Source organism: Engraulis encrasicolus, chromosome 7 (genome assembly GCF_034702125.1).
Source record: "Engraulis encrasicolus isolate BLACKSEA-1 chromosome 7, IST_EnEncr_1.0, whole genome shotgun sequence".
In the NCBI taxonomy this organism is placed as follows: domain Eukaryota; kingdom Metazoa; phylum Chordata; class Actinopteri; order Clupeiformes; family Engraulidae; genus Engraulis; species Engraulis encrasicolus.
In genome coordinates, this window is record NC_085863.1 from 35,232,202 (window position 1) to 35,256,547 (window position 24,346).

Sequence of the window (24,346 nt, forward strand, 5' to 3'; positions counted from 1 at the left end):
CATTGGAAATGTAACATTCCTTTACAAAATATGTCGTGTGAAGTTGCATAACATTAAAATGATTTCAAGGGCCAGATAACACAGCAGGCAAACGGCCCTCGAGATATAGGTTCCCCACCCCTGTCTTAAAGTGATACTGTCCCATGTTTGGAAATAAGCTCATACTACTCCCACCCCCCTGGAGTTAGATAATTGAGTTTTATCTTTGTCCTGTACTTTCAACCGTTCTCTGAGTACGGCAGTGCAAATTTTACCTCCATGCTAGCAGTTAACATTGAGTCCTATGAGACCAGCTGGCGGCTAACTGGTCTGATTATAGGAGTCAATGTTAACTGCTAGCTTGGAGATAAAATTTGCACTGCCGTACTCAGAGAACGGTTGAAAGTACAGGAGAAAGGTAAAACTCAATTATATAACTCAAGGGGATGTGTAATATGAGCTTATTTCCAAAAATGGGTCAGTATCAGTTTAAGGGGACAGATTATCTCCTATTGTGCCCAAAAGAAAAGGGGAGAAGTAGCAAAACTAACAGAGGATACCCTACATGTGGATTGGTCACTTGCTCAGACCCCAGACCTATATAAACAAAGGCTTATATTACAGACAGAATTTAACCTTGTATCGACTAAACACATCACAAACCTTCTCGATATAGATTTATGAGCATGGAGAAAATAGAGACAACTCTTGCACACCAAGCTGCGCCAAAAGGTCTGCGGCCCACAGTATACGTGAAATAAATGATCAGTCAGGCACTAAACATATCAACCACTTTCAAACTAGGCCTGTGCAGTCGCTTTCGACTGTTTAAGGTATATCCCCGAAACGCGACGCTTCCAGTCCCCCATCATTCCTACCACTCCCGTCCACCTTTTCAAAAACGTGTATGATAAATACAAAATATAAAAGAAATATATTTAATATCTATACATAGATCAATGACGTGCATAGGCTTAAAACCAAATGATTATTGTGAAAATGAAAATGTGGGGCAAATGGTAACACTGTTTTAATGGTTCACTATTACAGAGGAGATACCACATTAGGTACAGTGTAGTAACCAGTGAAACACTATTTAATCCCATATAATACCAGTGGCACCATGTACCAATTTTGCACTTACATCATGTATTTCTGTGTAAGTGGTATTACATGGTATTGCATATTGTTACACTGATATTACACTAGAATTACATGGTATTACACATTGTTACACTGGTTATTACACTGTACCGAATATGGTAGATTCACTGAAATGGTGAACCATTAAAATAAGGAATTACCGGGCAAATCAATCCACCCAGTCAGAAGTTATGGGCCAAATAAAAATGTGGTCATCTTGAATGTGTTGACCTCCAAACTCTAATCAGTTCATGAACCTACCCTTCAGCTTCACACACCCAATCTGGGACAAATCCACCATCCGTTCAAAAGATATCGCGTTAACACGAAAGACCTAACGCGGCGGACATGGCGGCGGGCGCGGCGGTGCACGCAAAACCATTACATCCCCGACACTCCGCGTTTCGGGGATATAATTAACCAGGCTTTCCATAAGTTTTACTCAAGGTTATACACTGCTGAATCACACCAGGAAAAACACCTGAGCCTATCATACTACATAAAAGAGAACAAGGAGAACCAAGAGAACGTGGCCAAGACAACATTAACACCAACACCTATCCTGCAGACATGAACTAAATACAGCAGCCAAGAGGACGTGAACACCAACAACCTAGCTGTTTATCTACTGCAAGATACCAATGCTCCAGTCTGGGACATTTTATGTGACCCTCTTACTTGCCACTCTTTGGTATGAGGCGATTCGATTTTTGACATAGTATTTGATGGCAGTCCAGTCTCTGTTTTGTAGTGCTTTTGGTGCAGCTTGAATGCATTCGATACACTGCCTTTTACCGGGCGTTCTTCCTGCCTTTATGAGATTCATGAACTTGGCCTCAACAGCTGCAACCTCCTCGTGTGTCCACCTCCTCTTGGGTGATGTACTTGGTCCAGTCTCTGCAGGATAAATACAGACATACAATCTGTTAAAATTACATTCTATGACTCAGGGTCCAATTGCAGACCTTTGTTCTCTTTAATGCCACCAGTCATGAAATTGATATATATTGTGGACTGTGAATCACTGTGTGACTGTGAATCAACCTAATGTTTTATAATCATTGTACAATAGTTTAAGCACGTTATCAACAAATAGTGTGGCATTGTAGGACTGCAAGTTCTTGAAAAAGCCTTTCTTCTACTCAAACATGAAATGACAGGTGTGATTTGTTTTGCATTAGACTTCAGAAGTTTAGGTTTCTAACTTAATCATGTCCAGACCTTTTCGTATTATAATGATGCATTACATCACCTCCAACTTGCTGCTAACAAACTGAGCAAATCATTGTTTACATTTTCTGTCATCCTACTAAAGACATAATATGAAGCTGTCTCCTTTCATCCATAACTTGACATCTGTTTATTGGTACATAATCACAATTAATACCCTCCCTTCTCCCCATCATCTTTCTCCTGTACTTGGTTACTAGTACGCATCACAGTACTTCTCAAGATTAGCTTATCAAGATCAATATTTATACTTATGACATACGTGGCGTTTCATCTCTGGCTGATGTAGATGGTGAATCTTTGTTGGTGTTATTGGCTCCTGGCTGTGATGGGGTAGGGTCCGTGTCTGAGCAGTCCTCATCAGGAAACCCTGTCGTACTCGTAACATCAAGTGTCTCTGGAAAACAAAAACAGGAAAAACAACAGAGAAATCATGAACAAGGGGAGATACCTCGCCATCTGTTTATTGGTTCTTAATCATAATGTATACCCTCCCTTCTTCCAACTGCCATAATTGTACATTCTTCTCGCATAACATACATGAACTGCATAGAACTATTGCACTCTATTATTCTGTCCATGCATCTCTACTTAAGTCCACCTTACTTGCCATATTTGTACATAAAACACATTCATCTCTAAATATCTCTCAATATGTAAAAAAAAACGTATTCAATCTTAAATCATTTTGTACTTTTTTGGACTATTTTCGCTTGTAATTAGATGCTAAACTGCATTTTCAATGCCTGTATTTGTACACGAGTAATAACAATCAAGTGTCATCTTACCTTTTCTCATCACCTATTTCCCAATGTACCCTAGCCAATTAACCCCAGGTTTCTTGCAATCACCTTTCTCATTTACTTGGTTGACCTTTCTACGCATCACAGTGCTTGTCAAGATTAGCTTATCAAGACCAATTTTTATACTTATGACATACGTGGCGTTTCATCTCTGGCTGATGTAGATGGTGAATCTTTGTTGGTGTTATTGGCTCCTGGCTGTGATGGGGTAGGGTCCGTGTCTGAGCAGTCCTCATCAGGAAACCCTGTCGTAACATCAAGTGTCTCTGGAAAAAAAAAAACAGGAAAAACAACAGAGAAATCATGAACAAGGGGAGATACCTCGCCATCTGTTTATTGGTTCTTAATCATAATGTATACCCTCCCTTCTTCCAACTGCCATAATTGTACATTCTTCTCGCATAACTTATTTATACATGAACTGCATAGAACTATTGCACTCTATTAGTCTGTCCATGCATCTCTACTTAAGTCCACCTTACTTGCAATATTTGTACATAAAACACATTCATCTCTGAATACGTTTTTTTTAACATATTGAGAGATATTTAATCTTAAGTCATTTTGTACTTTTTTGGACTATTTTCGCTTGTAATTAGATGCTAAACTGCATTTTCAATGCCTTGTATTTGTACGCGACTAATAACAATCAAGTGTCATCTTACCTTTTCTCATCACCTATTTCCCAATGTACCCTAGCCAATTAACCCCAGGTTTCTTGCCATCACCTTTCTCCTTTACTTTGACCTTTCTACGCATCACAGTGCTTATCAAGATCAATATTTATACTTATGACATACGTGGTGTTTCATGTCTGGCTGATGTAGATGGTGAATCTTTGTTGGTGTTATTGGCACCTGGCTGTGATGGGGTAGGGTCCGTGTCTGAGCAGTCCTCATCAGGAGAGCAGTCCTCATCAGAAGAGCAGTCCTCATCAGAAGAGCAGTCCTCATCAGGAAACCAGTCCTCATCAGGAAACCAGTCCTCATCAGGAAACCCTGTCGTACTCGTAACATCAAGTGTCTCTGGAAAAAAAACAGGAAAAACAACAGAGAAATCATGAACAAGGGGAGATACCTCGCCATCTGTTTATTGGTTCTTAATCATAATGTATACCCTCCCTTCTTCCAACTGCCATAATTGTACATTCTTCTCGCATAACTTGTTTATACATGAACTGCATAGAACTACTGCACTCTTTTAAGTCCACCTTACTTGCAATATTTGTACATAAAACACATTCATCTGTAAATATCTCTTTTAATATGTAAAAAAACGGTATTCAACCTTAAATCATTTTGTACTTTTTTGGACTATTTTCGCTTCTGATTAGATGCTTAACTGCATTTTCAATGCCTTGTATTTGTACACGAGTAATAACAATCAAGTGTCATCTTACCTTTTCTCATCACCTATTTCCCAATGTACCCAAGCCAATTAACCCCAGGTTTCTTGCCATCACCTTTCTCATTTACTTGGTTGACCTTTCTACGCATCACAGTGCTTGTCAAGATTAGCTTATCAAGATCAATTTTTATACTTATGACATACGTGGCGTTTCATCTCTCGCTGATGTAGATGGTGAATCTTTGTTGGTGTTATTGGCTCCTGGCTGTGATGTGGTAGGGTCCGTGTCTGAGCAGTCCTCATCAGCAAACCCTGTAATAACATCAAGTGTCTCTGGGGAAAAAAAACAGGAAAAACAACAGAGAAATCATGAACAAGGGGAGATGGAAATTTAACTCTTGATATTATCGGATTAGTTTTGTTAATACATACCATTGGGGTCGATATTGATTTCATCAAGATTTCTGCCCTTGAAGTCTGCCAACCGCCCAGTCTCCAGTGCTGTAAGAATCTTCGTTGTTTTGGCCAGTTCCAGAGTACCTTCAGGAAGACGGTAGAACTTCTTGTGCACGTGGATATCATGACCCAGAAACTGAACCAACAGATCCATATCAGTGTCCGTCAAGTTTAACACCTTGGACATGGTTGCAATGTGCTTTCGTAACTTGGTGGAGGACAGCCACTCCGGATGCTTTGCCCCACAATGTTGCGCAAAAATCTGAATACAGTCGGATCCTTTGAAATGGGACTGTGTTCCTGGTCGTCCAAACATGTATTGGTTCTCAACAGGAAAACAGCTGCTGCGCGTTTCAACAAGGAGTTCCATTGACTGAACCATGGGTGGAGTAAGAAGAATCGCGACCTTCCTGCCACACTTCCCCCTTATCTCTACTCGTTGAAAGTGACCACAGAGTTTCTTCTCCACTTCATTTGGTGCTTCTTCAACATCAGGGTGCATAGAGGATGCGTCTCGCGATGTAAATGCTGTTAGTGGCATTTTGGAAACTTCCCCTTGCGGCCGACGGTTAAACAAGATGATCTGGGCCAAAGTCCCTTTAGCTAGACTGGCCCAGTTCTTCTGGCTGACTACTGCTGACAGCTTGCGGACATTCTCTTTTTGCTTGTCGTCAAGGTACAGATGCAGCTTCCGGACGTCATCGGTGAAGGGGAGGAACTGTGGTGCATTATATTTGGCATCAGTTAGTGTTCGAAGAGCCGAAGAAGAGATGCATTCATTCCACTTGGTGTCATAGATTTGTTTGAAGGTCTGGGCATTCTGGACACATTCTCTTTCTCCTTTCTTCATAGCTTCACACTCGATTATGTTTGCAATTATTTTCAAACTATGGCCTAACTTTAAGGCCAGTGATGGAATGCAGAAGTTGTTCTTTTCAGCACTGAATCCTGACACATGTCGTACTGCACTGACAACATGTGGAAAATTGGCGGGTATGATGAAATCAGACATGGTTTTCAGATGACCCACCTCCTTACTGTAGAGTAGAAGTCTGCCTACTTCACGCAGTTTCTGCCTGATGTACTGATGCTTACTTGGATCTGAACCCACTTTGTTGTACAGATGTTCACCCATCATGAGAATTGAGGGATCCCGCTTGATGGTGTCTGTAATGTCATCTTGGGTCATAACGCTGATTACTTTCCACAGCATTTGGTTGACTCCCACCACAGGTTGAGCAAAAGCATCCTCGATGCATCCTCCTTCTTCATCTTCGATGTCAGGTAGGTATTCCTCCTCAGAGTCAGGTGTGGACTCTTCTGCAGAGTCCTGGTCACTGTACTAAATACAAAAAAGACACCCAGGCATGACAGGTTATTGAGATTTGTCTTTGTTTGTAAGAAGCAAGATATACATATACAACATAATAACCTTATTAAAAGGTACACTGTGCAGGAAATGGTCACAAATGTACTGCAACCATGTTGCTCATTGAAACTGGGTTGTCCATTGGCAAATTTTATCTTTTTGTGAAAGTTTACTAATAAACTAATACTTTCCAGTATGGCCAAAGTCATTTTTCCAGCTAAAAAATGTCATTACTGGAAATTCAAAATGGCGGACCATGGAGAAGATCCCCCTTTTCATGTATGAAAAGTGCATTTTCCCAGTCATAATGAATACTTAGAATTTGATGGTGCTGGTAAGTATTCATGGAAAAGGTAACATTAGTGAATGGGTAACATGAATTCTGGAAATAAACAACTAAATATCGTACGCAGTGTACCTTTAAAATAAACATTTCCAGATGTGGGCCTTAAGAGGGAGAGTTTCCTTCTTTTCAGTTGGTGGTAGTAACATCATAATATAGGCTAAACATGCAAAATACCTTTAAGTGTGGATTTAGAGGGGAAAAAAACACTTGTTTGATAATTGTGATTGCGCTGCAAATGGTGAGAATTGTTTTCATTATCTTACCAGGATAGGAAACGGACATGGTGTTGTGGGAGTAACTGAAGACATGTTTTCATCTGTTGATTCCTGGAACGTTACAAAAAGAAAAACAGAAATCAAAGGAATGTTTGACATCTTATATCCCAAGTTCAGGGAAAATACAGGAGTACTGTAGACAGGGTGTGGGTCTCCCTCCTTGACTAGGTCCCCTGCAAAACAGGTGCTACATAAGAAGAGTTACTTTGCAAAGAATGGCATTATCCCATCGCATTCTTATGAAACTGCATAACATGACCACTCCAAGCATGATAGTCGTCTCCGACACCAGCTAAATCAGGGGTGTCAAACCCATTTCAGTTCAAAGGTCACATGCAGTCAATTATCTCTTTTGATGCAGTCATTTTTAACTGCGCCCATATACTTTTAATGTTATGCATCTTAACATGAAATGTGACATATTGAGTAAAGGAATCTTAGAAATGAGATGTGATGTAGTTATATTCAGAGGACCTAGAGAAGGCTGAGTCTGTTTTAAAGGTGGCTGCCTTCAATATAGGCCTAAAATGCAGGGAGAAATAGTGGTCAAAGTATAGCCCTTGGAGAATAGGATAACTGTACACTACATACATACATACATGTTGGAGATGAAGAATACATGAGTGCTGCTGGTGTTTGAAATCCTGAATACATAGCAGTATTGCTCTACGAATAGCAAATATGTCATCATTACTCAGTGTCCTTACTGTTGATCATTGTTTTCTTGACAATGACCCTTAACAAACACCTATGGCCAATGCTGATTTTTGTTATAATCAAACTTACTTTTCTGTGGTAAGCTACATGGACGTTTTACTAAAAACATACCCCATGTGCATATTTGAAATACATGTAACTTTTATGTTTATTGAAATATTGTTCAAAACGTTATTGTGCTTTTTAACGGTGGTGTACTCATTATTGCTACACAGTATATCATTGCTATTGAAATGGAGGCCACCTAGCAGAGTATGGTGTGGAATGTTAGGAAACCTCCCTCCCAAAGCCTCATACAGTATCGGTAGCACTGAGCTATCAGAATGGTCCTATGGCACATAGGCCCACTAGCAGAGTGTGGCATGGAATGCAAGTAAACCTCCTCCCTGAAGTCTCATACATTAACGTAGCACTGAGCTATTGGACTAGGAGGTGGCGGACTGTGCAGGAACACCTCAGTTATCCCATGTTATCAATATGCACACTGTATGCTAAAAACTGTACATTAGGAATGTTACTTACCAAGAGTGATGCTTCTGAATTCTTCAATGTTGTTCTTCAATTTTAGGATGATTTAAAGCATTAGCACCGTCCTGCAAAACATGCACACATCATGTCATGGTGATTTATTAGGCCTTTGAGACGTTTCTTGAATCTCAGCATTCGCTGCTTTGTCTGCAAACATTTGTTTCAATAATGAGCTGGGGTTTAGCTGAAGAGAACATTTCATTCTCTTGTTCATGATGACATACAGGATTAGGTTTAAATTAGAAGAAAATGCATGTGGATGGTGGTGTGAAAAGGCCACACTATTGCCCCATCACCAATATTATTCATCAATTGAGTATGCTGTTGGATCTTCAAGTGAATAGGCAGCGTTTCGTTGCCCTACCACGAAAAACGGGCAATAACGTGAATGCACCACGAAAATTAATATATTTTTTTCGTGAATACTTCACGAAATGAGTGAGATACGGTTGTTGTGAATGAATTACAATGCATCACATTCAATAGCCAAAAAAGTAGGAACATTGAAGTGCATTTCAAGACCTACCATTAGAACTCTATGACAGAGTCACCACCACCACCACCACCACAAAAAAAGTCATCAAAACAACAATGCAGGAATGATGGATAACCAAATAAAAACAAGACACTTTCCACGTGTGCATGTTGAAGCTATAAGCAATACTTTAATATATTTCCGTACTTAGTCCAATGACACTACACTCCCTTGAAACTGTAGTCTACAATATTTAATATGGGAGACAAACATTCATAACCATTTATCGGGAATAACTTCACTCACCAACAAATAGCAGACACGAGTCACCATGCTATGTGTCCGTCACCGTAACAGGCACAACACCGTTTACCACGCCGATTTAAGAAATAGAGGCGAATAACCATGCATGCTAAACGTCGGGCAAACGTTCTCAATTGCAACTGAAATGTTTCAACACAGAAATCGTCTACGAAAAAGAAACGTACATGTCATGGTCAAAGCGAAAGCATCACGAGTTCCACAGCTATTTGCCTTCCAACTCTCCTCAACAATCCACTATGTATAATTACGACTACCTGCCGTAAGTGTGGCCCGCCCCAGAAGCATGAACAGACATACATCTACTTAGAGTTCTATATTTAACATTCACGTCAAACATCTACTTCAACCGATTGCAAACAATAACAGCACCGATAGAAAGCATGACAGACACGGTGTTGTGCGTTGTTAAAAAAACATCTTAGTTAGCCCAACAGGTGTTAGCTCCCCCAGAGACAGCAGCTATGACTCTACCCATTCAGCCAATGTAACCTCGATTTCATGGGTCTACAGTTCAATAAATGTAACACGGCATTTGGAAAATGTTCAAATATCGACATTGGACGACAGCCCTTTCCTATGCTATTACACGTGGCAATCACCAAAACAAAACGCGCACCATCAATGTATAAGGCAAACATTCGTGATTAGCATGTTAAGGGAGATAGCCATGTTAGTTCCATTTCATATTAGGCATTCGAGCTAGCAATTAGGCTAGTTAACATTAGCTAGTTTCATATTTCAGCCAGCAATTAGTTACCTCGTTGGACGATGTCTTTTCGTCTCGGGATTCGTCCATAGACCAAAAAAGTTGCATCTGCCCTAATGGAGAAATGAATGTAAATGAGAGAATGCTTCTGCACTGATCTCACGACGTCAAATACAACCGTGCTTAGCATCTCAGCAATATCTTAATCCGTTTATTTCAAAACATGCACTCAAATTGGGTGGTGTTATTCGCATATGTTTAAATGTTAAGCAATATAGGCTACTTACCTTTTAACTTTCCATTGATAAAAGATACAGCTGCATGTAACGCAAATCCAGGACCACGACGCACTCGACGACCTTCAACTTGAGCCGACCAGAAGGAGTGATAGACTGGGAGCGTTTACTGTATCACTTGACGCTCTAGCTGGGTGGGGAGGGGGAGGGGGCTAGCCTGTATCGAGTCATCTGGGTACCCACACTAGGTGTGTGTAGAACTTTTAGAAAGGAGTGAGCTGGCATGAGGGTATGTGGGGACCCAGGCAAGAGGTGCATCGAACGTATGTGATAAAATGGCGGTAGAAAAACACATTACATTGTGAAATGGCGGCCGCGACAGCGTTTAGGTGGTAGCTGCTACCAGTGCCACCACGGTCAAAGTGGGCACTTACCGTGTGTGTGTGTGTGTGTGTGGAACGTTTGGAGCGTGGCTGGGATGTGGGCATCTGAGGACTCAGACAAGAGGTGTATGGAACGTAATCTAGACGAAATGGCGGGCAAAACATAACATGGGGGTATCAGGGTGGGCACTTGGGTGTGTGTGTGGAACAGGTCAGATAAAATGGCGGTAGCAGTATTGTGTTTAGTGCGGGGATGCGACGGCAAAAGGCTTTATGTGGGCATAAGATAGGAGGCTAATGCTTCGATCGGGAGGGATGACTGCTGGGTGACGACCGGGCAGACCCACACATACCGGTAGTCCAGGCTACGAACGACAATGGTCCGTCACCTTCATACTTGCTTGCTTTCCACCCCTCCAAAACGAAATAAATCAGATGTCTTTTAATTTTAAATGATTTAAATTTAAATTCAATTTAATTTCTAGCTTTCTGTAAAGCTATGGACCAATAGTTGGTTTCAACCGTCTGTGGCTTGATGTCCCTATGAACTCGAAACTCAAATAAAGTAGGCTAACACTTTTTACACTAACAAAAGATTACCATGGCAATGTCCCCACCAGGTCGTAAAGCCGTCCAGGTTGCACACTTGATGATGTGATGTCATCAGCGATCGACCGACACAGATACACACACACACTGCAGTACCACCGTTTGGCCACCGGTGTCAGTAACTTGCCCCTCTCGCCACACACACACACACATTTTCTCTCAAAATCCCACCTCATGGGACTTTCCGAAATTTCTCACTCAGGCTTCATTTGAGGTCATTGTAAAGTCATTCCATAGGTTGTCCTAATGAGGACTCGGTTTTAGGTACCCATGAGGTCACAAGTGCCCACGAGATTGGTGTGCATCCATGCTCAAGTGCTCACGAGATTAGGGAAACCAGTGCACACACACACACACACACACACACACACACACACACACACACACACACACACACACACACACACAGGGCTCCCAGCTGGCGAAACGCATAGCCGCCGTAGAGCGGCCTGCCGCCACCACATGGCTTTCAATCCCAACCCACTCTTCCTTCCCTGTAATTACTGTGCTATTCTTCCTGTCGTGTTAATTACTGGAAATAATCAGGCACCGTCCGGGACTCACGCTAATAGTTTTTGAAGAACGGTCATTTAGCTTTTGTCTATCTTGGATAGCAGCTCAATGCTAAAGGCAGGGAAGCCGACAGGGGCTCGGGGGACAAAGGGGTCAGTTGCCCCGGGCCCAGAAAGAGAGGAGGTCCACAATTGGGGTCCTCATTACATTGCACGTATTGGGTGGGAGGGTCCTTTGAGTCTTTGTCCTGGGCCCGGCCAAAAGTGTCAGCGGCCTTGACTGAAGGTAACAAATGATGGAAATTATTCAGATAATGCTATGTATATGGGCTGTGACTGTTCTATTCTGTAAGACATCCCCCTCATCACTCTCTTTTCTCTTTTCGGGGTCCCAGCTGTGGGGTTTGGCAGTGAGTGGCATTTTTAATCTGAAGCGATAAAGAATAAGCTACATTTCTGTCACCCCGTGTCACGTATGATTTATAGTAGAGATGAAGAACGTAAATTATTTCAACCTATCAAGCGTAAACGTAAAAGGAAAGGAAAGGAAAAGGGCAAAAAGAAAAAACTTTAAATGGAGCTTGGCCACGGCCCTAGTCATTTACTTTCAGGGGTGGAGAAGGGTTTTCCTCTCAGAAAGGCTTAGCAGATTAGGTACGAGCGCGCCGAGGCCATGGGAATGGGCCTGCGTGAGGAGCCTGTTATGTTTTTTCAAACGGCCGCGGCAGTCAGAAGTCTGCACACAACATGTGGCACTGGCTTACGGGGGACTTTGCAGCTCCGACGAGTGGAAAAGCTCCCCTCTACCCTAAAGCAAACGCAACTCCATGGGCCAGAACAAGATATTTCCCATGCATGCCATGGTATGGCAGGGGCAGCTGCTTGTGTGTGTATGTATGTAGTGTGCATACATAGAAGTGGCTGGAAGTGTTTCATGCATGTACCTGGGACCTGCTACAGAAGGAATGCAAGAATTAACTAACAGTGTTCATGCTCTGTCAACACCACAGCACATCATAACAACCTTTTTTTCTTTTTTCCTCCCCTCCCCTCTCTCTCTTTCTTCCTCTCTTCCTCTTTCAGACAGGTGTGAAAAACACTGGGCACAATGACGATATCCAGATCAGAGGCGAACGGCGGTTACGGGCAATTTGAGAAACAGGGGATGTGGAGGCGGCAACCGGCGCTGCTGCTGCTGTACGTGAGCTTGGAGGTGATCGCCCTCCTGTCGTCAGTGGGAGCGCAGGTGGGACGGCTGGAGCTCCGGCTCGATGAGGAGCAGCCAGCAGGCACCATCGTCGGGGACATCAGCGCGGGCCTGCCACCCGGCGTCACGGCGTCCCTTTACTTCATCTCCGACCATGACGACAAGGGCGTGGGCCAGGACCTGCTCATCGACGAGACCACGGGCATCATCACGACGGCGCGGCGGCTGGACCGCGAGGAGCGCGACCACTACAGCTTCACCGCCGTGACCATGACGGGCGACACGGTGCAGGTGTCCATCACGGTCAACGACATCAATGACCACTCGCCGTCCTTTCCCAAGGCCAAGGCCACGCTCAAGATCCCAGAGCACACCGTGAAAGGGACTCGCTTCTCTCTGGACCCAGCCACGGACGCCGACAAGGAACCGCTCAACACCCAGAACTACGTCATCAAGGAGGGCAACGTGGGGAAGGTGTTTCGCCTGGAGACGAAAAGAGCTGCCAACACCGTGCTCTACCTTGACCTGGTGGTGGATGGTGATCTGGACAGGGAGAAGAGATCCTCGTACTCTCTCGTGCTCGAGGCTTCCGACGGAGGCAGTCCCAGGAGGACGGGACAGATGATTTTAGACGTGCTGCTGCAGGACATCAATGATCACGCGCCCGTTTTCAACCAGAGCCGCTACCACGCCATCATCTCTGAGAGCCTGCCTCAAGGCAGCAACATCCTGCAAGTCTTCGCTTCTGACGCCGACGAAGGTGACAACGGACTAGTTCTCTACGAAATCAACCGCCGGCAGAGCGACCCGGACCGCTACTTTGTCATCGACCCTCGTTCCGGTATCATCACCGTCAACAAGGCGCTGGACTATGAGGTCAGGAAGGTGCATGAGTTGGTGGTGCAAGCTCGGGACAACGCTAGCCATCCTGAAATCACCAATGCCTTCGTCACCATCCATGTCCGGGACTACAACGACAACCAGCCCACGATGACTATCATCTTCCTCAGTGAAGATGGCTCCCCCCGCATCTCCGAAGGTGCCCAGCCAGGCCAATACGTTGCCAGAATCTCAGTAACTGACCCTGACTATGGAGAGTACTCCAATGTGAACGTGTCCCTCGAGGGAGGAGATGGCAAGTTCGCCCTCACCACAAAGGACAGTATCATTTACCTCATCTACGTGGACCAAGTCTTAGACCGTGAAGAGAGGGACTCTTACGACCTCCGAGTTCTGGCCACAGATGCGGGCACCCCTCCTCTGAGGGCTGAGTCCTCCTTCACAATCCAAGTCACAGACATCAATGACAACCCTCCTCTGTTCGACCAGCAGACCTACAACTACACCATCTCTGAGGTGGTGGACCCGGGAAACTTCGTCCTGCAGGTCACGGCACGCGACAAAGACACCGGCCCGAACGGCCTGGTGCGCTACAGCATCCTGCCCAACGCGGGCACGCACGCCTTCTGGTTCTCCATTGACCCCATGACCGGGATCATCACCACAGCTCTGCAGCTGGACTACGAGACCAACCCCAAGCCCAGGATCACTGTGGTGGCCACAGACAGTGGACGGCCACCCCTCTCCTCTACGGCGGTGGTGGAGATCAACTTGGAGAATATTAACGACAACGCGCCGGTGTTTAGCAGTAGTCACTACAACGTGTCCATCAAGGAGAACACGCCACCACGGACCTGCTTCTTTGAGGTATGAAATTGAATTTATCCCTGTTCCTTTTTGTCCCTGTTCTTTTAAAATCCTTATGGAGTCTATTAGGCTTCTTTGGGGTATGGATATAACCCATAAGCATGTCTATTTCTTTCCCTGTTCTTTTGAAAGGGCTTTATACATAATCTATTGAAGAGTATTTAGGTCTATTTATTGGAGAAGTTCTCAGGCCTATTCACACTTTTTCCCCTTCTCCAGTTTTGAGCCTTTTTCTGGTGACTCCATTTACCAGGGTTTAGTGGTTCATTATTAAGCGGTGGTCAAAGCAGGCCCAAAAAGCTTTGCAAGAAGTTGCCCTTGGCATGGTTTTAGCGCACCTGGCAAAGGCAGAAAATATGTTAAAATGGGAGCTAGAAGATGTACTGTAGTGTGAATGCATAAAGGCATTAGTGTCGTAGAAGCCTTTCCTCACTAATGAAATAGGATTTCAAGGTATTAGGGATTCACTTACAGTAGACCTGTCTGCTGTTCTCATCAGGGACTGAGAGTGTTTTTATCGTTTCATAATTACATCAAAGTCAACCATCCTCCAGTGCAAAGAAACGAGAAAGCAAATGCCTAGCGCACTTGATGACTGTACCAGTACCTCAGTGAGGACAATTTATTGCTTTCATCATGAAAGAATTTCCCTCATCTTATTTTTAGAACAATGTCATGACAGAACCTAGCTAAACGTCTTTTAGCCTGTATTTTTGTGCGAGAGGACTGTTGCTATGCTCAAGCAAGTAGGAATACAAAGTCTTTATAATGTTGTTTTTGTTCCACGTTTGAAAGGGCCTAACTGTCTCTCACAGACATCAAAGTGCCCTTGCAACACACTGCCCTGACGACGGCATCTCTCTGCTACAGTAGAAACAGCCGTCTGCTAAGCTAGCTAGCGCAGATAAACACAGGAATTCCACATTGTTGCAGCTTCATTTAGCCGGTATTTGGCAAGTGTGGCCTGTGTGAGCCCAAGTGTTTGGCATGCAGGATTCTTCCAAGCGAGCAGGAGAACACAGAGTAGGCAGTGTTTTGATAAGAGATGGAGGAAGACTGAGGGCCTGGAAGGGAGCATAGAATAGAAAAGGAGAGAGAGAGAGAGAGAGAGAGAGAGAGAGAGAGAGAGAGAGAGAGAGAGAGAGAGAGAGAGAGAGAGAGAGAGAGAGAGAGATGGATTGACACAGAAGTGCCCGAAAGGAAAATACACAGAGAGGGAGAATTTATAGGCACAGGAAACTCTGATGGTCGTGTAACATCTCAGCTTTGGCAAGCTGTTGGATACAGCGGAGGCTCATCTGAAGAGCCTCGGAAAAAAAAGAGCTGGAAAAAATATATATCTGTCAGGTATAAAACAGAACAATGGGGTCATCAGGAAAATATGCTGTTCTGAGAAAAATGTTGAGTCACACTGATCAAAGTGACTTTTTCATGCTCTCTGTGTTTTATATGCACGCATAATATTTATTGATTGTAATACTTTTGACTCTTTGCACACATGGTCGACCACAGGTCATCCTATCAAAACTCTCCAATCTGCGGAAATGTGTGCCTTCCACATGGTTCCTTATGATGATTTTGATCTCCAGAAGTCTTTTAAGTGGTGTGGACTTGTCCCACTCATGTTAGCCTTTCAATTAGGGACGCATATTTTGGATCATATTGGGGACAAACATCTGGATTGGTTATTTAAAAAAAGCAAAACAAAAAAACGATCCATGCATGGGTTTGCAAACCCTCCAACTTATGACCATAACAGAAACAATGACAGCAGTAACCCCATTACCTCTATAGAGTTTGCAAATTGAGAAAAATGAGAATTGACAAAATTCAGCTATGCTGTGTGCAGATAGAGGGTGTATATGTATAATTAACTAAATTAGCCACCAACGTTCCATTGCATGGTCTTGGCAGCCACTAACTTACTTGTAAACCAGTCATGGAACAATGGAAGTATTCTGAGCAATGACGTTGAAGGTTTCCAACATTTTAATCACAGTGCGTAGGCATGCTTAGGCGTCAGATATACGATCATGACAAGATGGTAATGATTGGTTAAAGGCAGATCCAATCATTTTTAAACGTCCAACCGACTCTGGTTACATTCCTCATTGTAATACCTTTTATTAGAGCACAGATTAGAGCTGTGATATAACTCCATTCATTCATGCGGCACTGAACAAGACTAAACACACTGTGACGGTAACAATAGAAATGTACTTACTATAGACATGATGGGGGGTGAGGGTTTCTGCTATTGTACTGTACAGTTTAATTCAATAGCTTTATCTTCATGAGAAATCGGTTATGTCAGCGACTCCGAGCTGTATGGACACACATGCAACTGTGTGTGTGTGTGCGTGTGTCTGTGCGGTAACAATGGTGGAGGGTTGGTTTCTTTGTGTGTGTGTGTACTGTACAGTATGCCTGTGTGCGTGCCTGAATGAGTGTCTATGTGTCTGTGTTTATTTGTGCTGGTGTATGTGTGTGACCTGGAGGGGTCAGACATGTACGTGTGTGTCCTACTTGTTGATTTTGTCATCTCCTCAGTTCGTCTCCCCGGTTTCCTTTGCTCTTGAATCTGGGCTGTTGGAGAGAGACAGGCGCTATTTTCTCTGTCTAGAATACCATCAATCGCTGATTGTAGTGAGGAGATGCAGCGAATTTTGCCTCTCTTTTGTTTCCCTTTCCCTCATTGTCTCGCACCAGCCCCCCCATGTTTCCTGGGCAGCCGTTCATTCATATTCTCTCTCTCTCGCTCTCTAATAAACCAAAGACATCCCTTTGGAAGGCGCTTATCTCAGCCCAGCGTGCGGTAGTATTTACATAACACGGAGCAAAAAAGGCTGGTCGCTATTTATTTTTCGGTTTCCTTGCGTTTCCCCGATGAGTGGGGATCTCACGGAGCCGAGGCCTGCCGTGCCGTCGCTTCCTGCTGCAGCCTTCCTGACCTCTTCCTGCCACTGCCCCAGTGGATGCTGGGACGGCTGGATGACCCGGTCACCACGACACCGGGCTGCACCAACGCAAGCTGCTGCTGAAGCTGAGGCCTCGGCAGTGTGTAGACAGGCAGGCACACGTGTGATCTCGCACTCTTGCACTCTCACACACGGATACAGATGTACAGTATATGGACACACACACACACGCACACACACACACACACACACACACACACACACACACACGCACACACACACACACACACACACACACATATGCAGATGGACATGCATGCAAACTGAATACCAGGCACACATTCCCTTCCTCTGTGGCCATTTCACAGATGTTGACACGTGCTCAGACACACAGACTCAAACACACTCACACACACACACGCACGCACGCACACAGCACACAGCACACAGCACACAGCACACAGCACACAGTGATGGTCATCTGGGCTGTCTTATCTTATCTCCTTTCCGTGTGGGGTCACTGCCTCTGTAGCATCATCGTCCTCCTCCCTCACCCCCTCCTCTAACACCCCCCAACCCCCCCTGACGAAATGTCACTCACTGTTAGTGATGATGACTTGTCCCCCTGACCGGACCGGGTCCACTCCTCCTCCACAGGCTAATGAAAATGTCTCCTGCCCTTCGTGTAAGACAAGCAGGGGAGCAGACAGCTCAAGACCCCAGACAGCAACCTATGGGGCATCACTCTGTTCCCATCTGCTCTTGTTTTTAATTGCATTCACCGTCTCTTCTCTTCCCCCACCTATTGAAACCCTGTCGCACCTGTCAAAGCCACTATTGGTCAATTTTTTTTTATTCTTCAATATCACACCGGTAGCGTGACTTGGCAGCGTCATGTCAAATTGAACATAGAGTTGCCGCTGCTGTTCTTGAAAACTAATCACGCGAATGGGGAGCTGCTGGGGGACTGTGTTTTCATATGTGTGCACTCGCTGTGTGTGTTAGAAAAAGGGTGTGTGGGAGAGGGTTAAGGTGAGGGAGGCTTTTTTGGAAGCACATTCTTGGAGTCATGTCTCTTTGTCCTTTTTCTTTCATGGCCTTCTGTGCCACTTACATTTTCTATTTCATTTCCTCTGTCTTTGCTCTCTTATTGCCTCCTTCACGCTTTTCCACTCTTTCTTTATTTCTCCCTCTCTCTTTCTCTCCCTGTGACTCTTTAGTCTTCTTTTTATTTCTCTCTTTTCGCTCCCTCTATTTCTCCCTTACTCTCCATTTCTCTCTCTTTTGTTGACATGCGGCCTCCCCGTTGGGCAGGTGAAGTTTAAGCCCAGGCAGGCCCTCTGCTTTCTTTCGTGCCCCACAAAGCCCCCACGGTAAATATCTCCACGTCTCTCTCGTCTCCACCTGTCGAAGCAATCAGCCACCACCGCACCGCACTGCGAGAGCGAGGGAGCGGGGTGATCGCGGCGCAAAGTAATATTTTCCCTGAGTCCACGCGGAGAGACTAATCACGTTTAATGCAGGCCGCGTTTGACAGACATCTGGAGCTCTCCGCGTTAAAGGGAGGAAGCTACCTGGGGACAGCTTCCTGTAACACGAGCCCTGAGATCCTCGTATGGGGTCACACCGAAAAGGTTCCCAGCGGAAACATGCAGGCCAGACTGTGGGTACCTGGTTGGTCCATGAGACTTATGGGGCGAAACACATGCACCAGAGGATGCAGGTGGTAGCAAAATGGGACTGGTGGTTTTTCTTTTCTTTTAACCTCTCTATTTTTCTTCTCACATATTTACATAGCTACATGTGCCTGATCTTTGGTGTACATTTTTAGAGGGGGCGTTTTTAAATCCCGTTTGGTTGGTGGTTTTAACTAATTCTTTCACTCCACAAAGGAAGGAGCTGGTAGTGCTGTTAATATATCGCCACAGCTTGATCACATCTCTCCTTGCCCCAATGACTCTTTTTTTCTGCCTCACACACACAAACATCCACAGACAAACATCCACACACAGAGACAAAAACACAGAGACGTGCACACAGGCACATGCGTTAACACGCTCACTTATTTTACATGGCACAACCGTTCCCATTACAGCATTGAAAACAGCCTTGTGACATTAGGCGAATACTTGTGAGAGAGAGAGTGCTTTGAGCTTTGAGCTTTGGGCCTTCTGTGATTACTCCCAACCCAAACATGTAAAAGATGGGCAGATATCTAGCTGTAGCTGGGGCTGGTGGATCGAGAGGGGTGGCGGTATGCCTCATTAAACACCATGCTCACTACCATATGGTGCCGCGGTTTCCTCTCCTCACAGTCCTCCTCTCTTCTCCTCTCCTCTCCTTTCCTCTCTTCTCACTCCCCTCCTTCCTTTACTCGTTTTATGCAATTTCCCCCACCGTGGTGGTGGATGATGTCTTTGAAGATTGGTTGTTTTTGTTTTTGGTTCATTCTTATGTTGTTATGACCTTCTCGTTACCTTTCTCTGTTGGTCTCCTGTTGGTCTCCTCTCTCTGCTTCCATTTTGTTCACATCTCTATCTATCCATCCTCTCCTTTGTCTCAGGGGAGGGAGATGCGATGGACAGCTTTGCCTGCCTGGCCTGGCCTGGTCTGCCGCACTGCAGTAATCAATAGTTATCAGTCGCAAATTAATTGACACGGCTCGCTCTGAGTGCTCTCTTGTCAGTGCTCTCTCGTGGCGGAGAGGAGCCATCTTGCACAAAGGCAGACCGTGATGTCTGGGTGGAGTTGAGGTGCCTGTATCCCTGTATCAGACGGAGAGAGGGGGGGGCAGGAGAGAGAAGTCCTGCTGAGGCAGACACAGATGCTCTGTGGCAGACTGGGTACTTCCTGCTAGCGATACCACCCTCCTACGCACACTGATAGCTCATTGTGTGTGGACGGTCACATTTTGTCCAACCAGCCACCAGGGAAAGGACACACACTCAGAGAGAGAGAGCGAGAGAGAGAGAGAGAGAGAGAGAGAGAGAGAGCGAGAGAGAGAGAGAGAGAGAGAGACGGATAAAGAGAGAGAGAGGAAAACGGACAGAGACAGAAAGGAAGAGAGATGAAAAGAGAGAACACCGGTGACGGCCTCCCGTTGTTTGAACAGAGTCCATCAGCCCGAGCCAAGTCTGAGGAGTGACAGATGCTTTAGCTAGCAGAGGCACTCTGGCCACTTTTAGACCATCGTGTTGTGACAGGGATTCCACTTCTCTCTCTCGTGTTGTGATTTCTGTTGTGTTGTGTGTTGTGAAAGCATTTTAGCCTGTCTACAAGCCTCAGATTTTCATTTTTTTTCTTACTGCTTTGGCTGTTTGCTCACAGTACACTGTCAAGTATGCCAAGGATAAAATGTCAAGTATAAAATGCAATTTACAATTTAATATAGCAGTTAAGAGTACTTTTCCTTGAAACACAGACCTAATTCATGTCGATGAACAAAAACCCCACTCATTCTGCATGTTACTGATACCACTATTATATGCTGTGTATGAAGCCAAAGCAGCATTGCACTGTACTCTCTCTTTCTCTGTCTGTCTGTCTGTCTGTCTGTCTGTCTGTCTGTCTGTCTGTCTGTGTCTGTCTGTCTGTCTGTCTGTCTGTCTGTCTCTGTCTCTGTCTCTGTCTCTGTCTCTGTCTCTCTCTCTCTCTCTCTCTCTCTCTCTCTCTCTCTCTCTCTCTCTCTCTCTCTCTCTCTCTCTCTCTCTTCTTCCTCTACCCCTCTCCTTATCTCTGTAATGTGCTTTACTTTGCGCAAAAGGTGAAAACACATGGTGACTGACTGACCTTCTCGGTCTGCCGTCGGGTGGTCTGGTGCTAGGCGGGCGGGCGGGCGGTCACCCCCCAGGCAACCACGCTAATCTCATTTCATGATGCTGTGAGCTAGGCAGGCTACACATACGTACGTATGGATGTGCGGCCTGGCCTGGTCGATCCCTGGTGAGCTAAGCTCCACGTATGGATGTGTGTTGGCCATTCCCAAGCGCCATTTCACTCATTAGCTCCGGATGTTATGTTTTCCCTCCTCTCCTCTCCTCTCCTTCGAAATGTGTGTCCGAAGTGTTGGGAGTCTGGGATCCTCTGGAGGCATGGCAGGTGTTCTCCTCTTCTCCCTCTCTCCGAATCTCCGGCTGGTCTGGACTTGTCTGGTCTCGAGGCGACTTAGGCTTTTGGGGCCGAATTTCTTGAGGGGGGCTTCGCTCGCGACGCAAACCCCCTTTAGAACTTTCCCAGAGTGTCGGATTCTGTCGGTGCAATCTTAAAGAAACACAGATAAATGAGAGGGGACGCTTAGGCCCGGCTTTGCCACAGCAGGTGGCCGGCGAGCTCACATCTGTGTCATATGAGCGGGGCTGGACGCGGTGAGGATCTTGGCAATCCTCTAGAGGGACACGTATTTTCTTGTTCCTACTGAGCCGGCCGTCCGGCCTTGTCCAGGCAGCTGCTGCCATATTAGAACTGATTCTTCAGATACCGGCCAAACCAATAAACATTATGCAAAGTAAAACATGCAAAGGCAGGACATTCTCACAGACTTTGTACGTACAATGCCATACTGTACAATACACATCCTCAGACTCAAACACACTCGCACGCACGAACACACACAGGGACATGTGAGCCCAGAATTGGGTCCTCATTTCATTGTGTGTATTGATATGGGGGGGCCTTTGTCCCAGCCCTGGCAAAAGTTATCAGCGGCCCTGGACACACGCACACCAGTGAGCTCCAACAAAGTCCGCACTGTTAAGTCTTTTGGTCCTCCTCTCCCTTGGTTCATTTATCTCCTCACGGACGCTTCCTGACTCACGTATCTGGAGCGCGCCATTTTTCCATTGTTGTGTCTCTCACGCCTCTTCACATGCCACGTATTTAGGGAGGTCGTCGCCAGTTCACGGTGGATATTATTTGTGTTCATTTTGCATTAAGACGCGGAGACAGAATGACGCGAGTGATGCATAGTTTTCTCCTCTCCTCCATCTTCAAGCTCTTTTGCCGGCGTAAAAAGAAAGCCATGCGGCTCCGTGATGCACTCCAAGTGTCCTTCGCTCGGTGCGCTTCAGCGCTGCAATTTTGGACGGGGCCCGCGTTTCACTGTTCCAGCTGCTCTTCGAGCTCTTGCCACTATCTCTTAAATCAAAATGTCTATGTTTGTGCGTGCCAAAAAGTTTACACCATTACCCAAAGGCCTATACTCTCTCTAGGCTACAAACAAAAGGATCAGTCTGGCGTTCAGGACATGCTCAAGGCTTTATCCGTCTGTCAGACAAGAGCTGCGAGGCTGAAAGAATGGAGACAGCCGCATCTGACAGGCATGATATTAAAGCTGACGTACACCATACCATTTGCAGTGATACCTTAATTAGCTGACGACCCATTTTTTGGCAGCTGTTGTCGAAAAAACAAAAAAGAATAGAAGATACCCTGGAAGAAGTAAATTCCGCTCGACTCGCTTGAGCTTTGTAATCAAGCGCAAAGCTCTTTTTCTGACCAATCATGGAAAAGAGAGACATTGGCAACTTCATCTGCCAATTATCTTGTGTACACATAGCAGAGAATGGGGTGGCCTCCTACCACGCTAGAAGTTTGCAAAAAAACCCTGCTGGCATTGCAAACAGCTGCCTTGAAGTTGGCATCCAGGGTGCAATGTTGCCTTTACAAGCCCCTGCAAGAGTGTCTTTAAATCCAGATTTAAACATGGAACATGCAAATAATCTTTACAGCGTTCAGTTTTTTTTATAATGTCCAAAAAACACTTTCAGTGCTTTCAGTTCTCTCTCTACACTTTTGTTCTTTTATCACCTCCTGTCCTAAAGCCAGCCCCCTTAGTAGGCTACAGATAAAAAGACCGCATATCCCAGCAACACTTGGGTGAACCTATGAAAATTCAGTCGGTCAAGGCCAGCCAGAGGGGCCAAAGAAGATAAAAAAATAAATAAGATTCACAAGGAATGAACGAATAGAGCCAATTAGGAAAGCAGGCCAAGAGTAGGGTAATTAAGCCGCTTGTTTTTCCACTTGTTTTTTTCATCACTCTCTCTTTCTCTCTTTTCACTCCCTTTTTTCTTGTTTTTGGGTCCAGCCTCAGGAGCACATTGGAGCTGCTGAGCTGTGTTTTCATCTAAGGAGGTGGAAGGCCACACCAAAGGCCTTCCAAAGATAGGGATGAAAGATTCAAGTTTTTAAATGAGACGGTCCGCGATCTGAAATCTTTTTCACACTTAAGTTCTCTTTTTTAATCATTCTTTTCCTTTTCTCCCCTCTACCAGACCTTCTGGCTTTAGAGTTGTGCAGGGTTACGACAACATAGAACACTTCCAAGGCTTCTGTAGTCAAATGTATCATCAGGGACGGCAAGTCCTTCTCTTCTAATTCGGCCAAACTAGCTGCTCTCACGACCCGTGCTGTATTGTTGAGCAGATGTGTGTACAGTACAGTCCAATCCAAGATGGTCATAAATTTCAGTGACACATGACAGAATGCAATATGTGTACAGTCCAGGTTACGTCAGTCATTCAGCGATACATGACAGAGAACAGTTACAGCAAGTGCTTAGTTGTATCCGGCACATATTCTGTACTTCTGCTAGCGTACAGCTTGGATAACGTGGAGTCCTTCCATTCCACTCCACCGCCAGCAGACTCCTTCTGGTAATATCCTGGATATTCGGAATATCGGATATCCTTTTCCAATCTTCCTTTCACCATGTGAGGAGAGTCTCTGACGGATTCTGGGATGGCCCTGCTGGGTTACACGCGCTGTTGGAAATGTCTTTCCTTGCGCTGCGTGCGTCTAACCGTGCGGCGAGACAGTCTGCTGCCGAGACGGCTCTTCGGTGTCGTTCCATTGCGGGTCTGGTTTCTTCCGGTGTCTCTCCAAAGAAAGCACCGGCACCCCGCTTAATCGGTGGCGAGCAATACCTCCATCAAAGACCTCAGCCGTGTGAAATTCAATTATGAGGCTGCTAAGCATAGCACACCGGTGGCCAGCCATAATAAACGCTGTATTGATTTAATGAAGAGATTGCCGTGAAGCGAACCACCGCTTTTTTATTTTTCCCCTATTGTGAGCGT

General features: G+C 45.2%; 2 protein-coding genes across 3 annotated transcripts in view; one reads left to right on the forward strand and one right to left on the reverse strand.

The window, feature by feature from the left end:
- The window catches only part of LOC134452759 (protocadherin-16-like), a 162,949-nt gene that overhangs the window by 18,671 nt on the left and 119,932 nt on the right, over window positions 1-24,346 (forward strand). Inside the window, exon 2 of the mRNA XM_063203327.1 lies at window positions 12,522-14,352. Within this exon, the coding sequence (XP_063059397.1) occupies window positions 12,547-14,352 (1,806 nt within the window). The 5' untranslated portion in view covers window positions 12,522-12,546. The remainder of the gene's footprint in view (window positions 1-12,521; window positions 14,353-24,346) is intronic.
- On the reverse strand, window positions 428-10,072 carry LOC134452758 (uncharacterized). Of its 2 annotated transcripts, XM_063203325.1 has the most exons (10): window positions 9,986-10,072; window positions 9,750-9,811; window positions 8,188-8,258; window positions 6,937-6,999; window positions 4,935-6,300; window positions 4,707-4,835; window positions 3,956-4,180; window positions 3,293-3,421; window positions 2,615-2,749; window positions 428-2,019 (listed from the first exon to the last, which is right to left on the reverse strand). In XM_063203325.1, exons 4-10 carry the CDS (start codon window positions 6,979-6,981, stop codon window positions 1,784-1,786), a joined length of 2,265 nt encoding a protein of 754 aa, XP_063059395.1. In that variant the 5' UTR covers window positions 6,982-6,999; window positions 8,188-8,258; window positions 9,750-9,811; window positions 9,986-10,072; the 3' UTR covers window positions 428-1,783. The 2 variants fall into 2 exon arrangements, with proteins under 2 accessions (XP_063059395.1, XP_063059396.1); XM_063203326.1 differs by lacking the exons at window positions 3,956-4,180; window positions 8,188-8,258; window positions 9,750-9,811; window positions 9,986-10,072 and having other exon boundaries at window positions 6,937-7,783.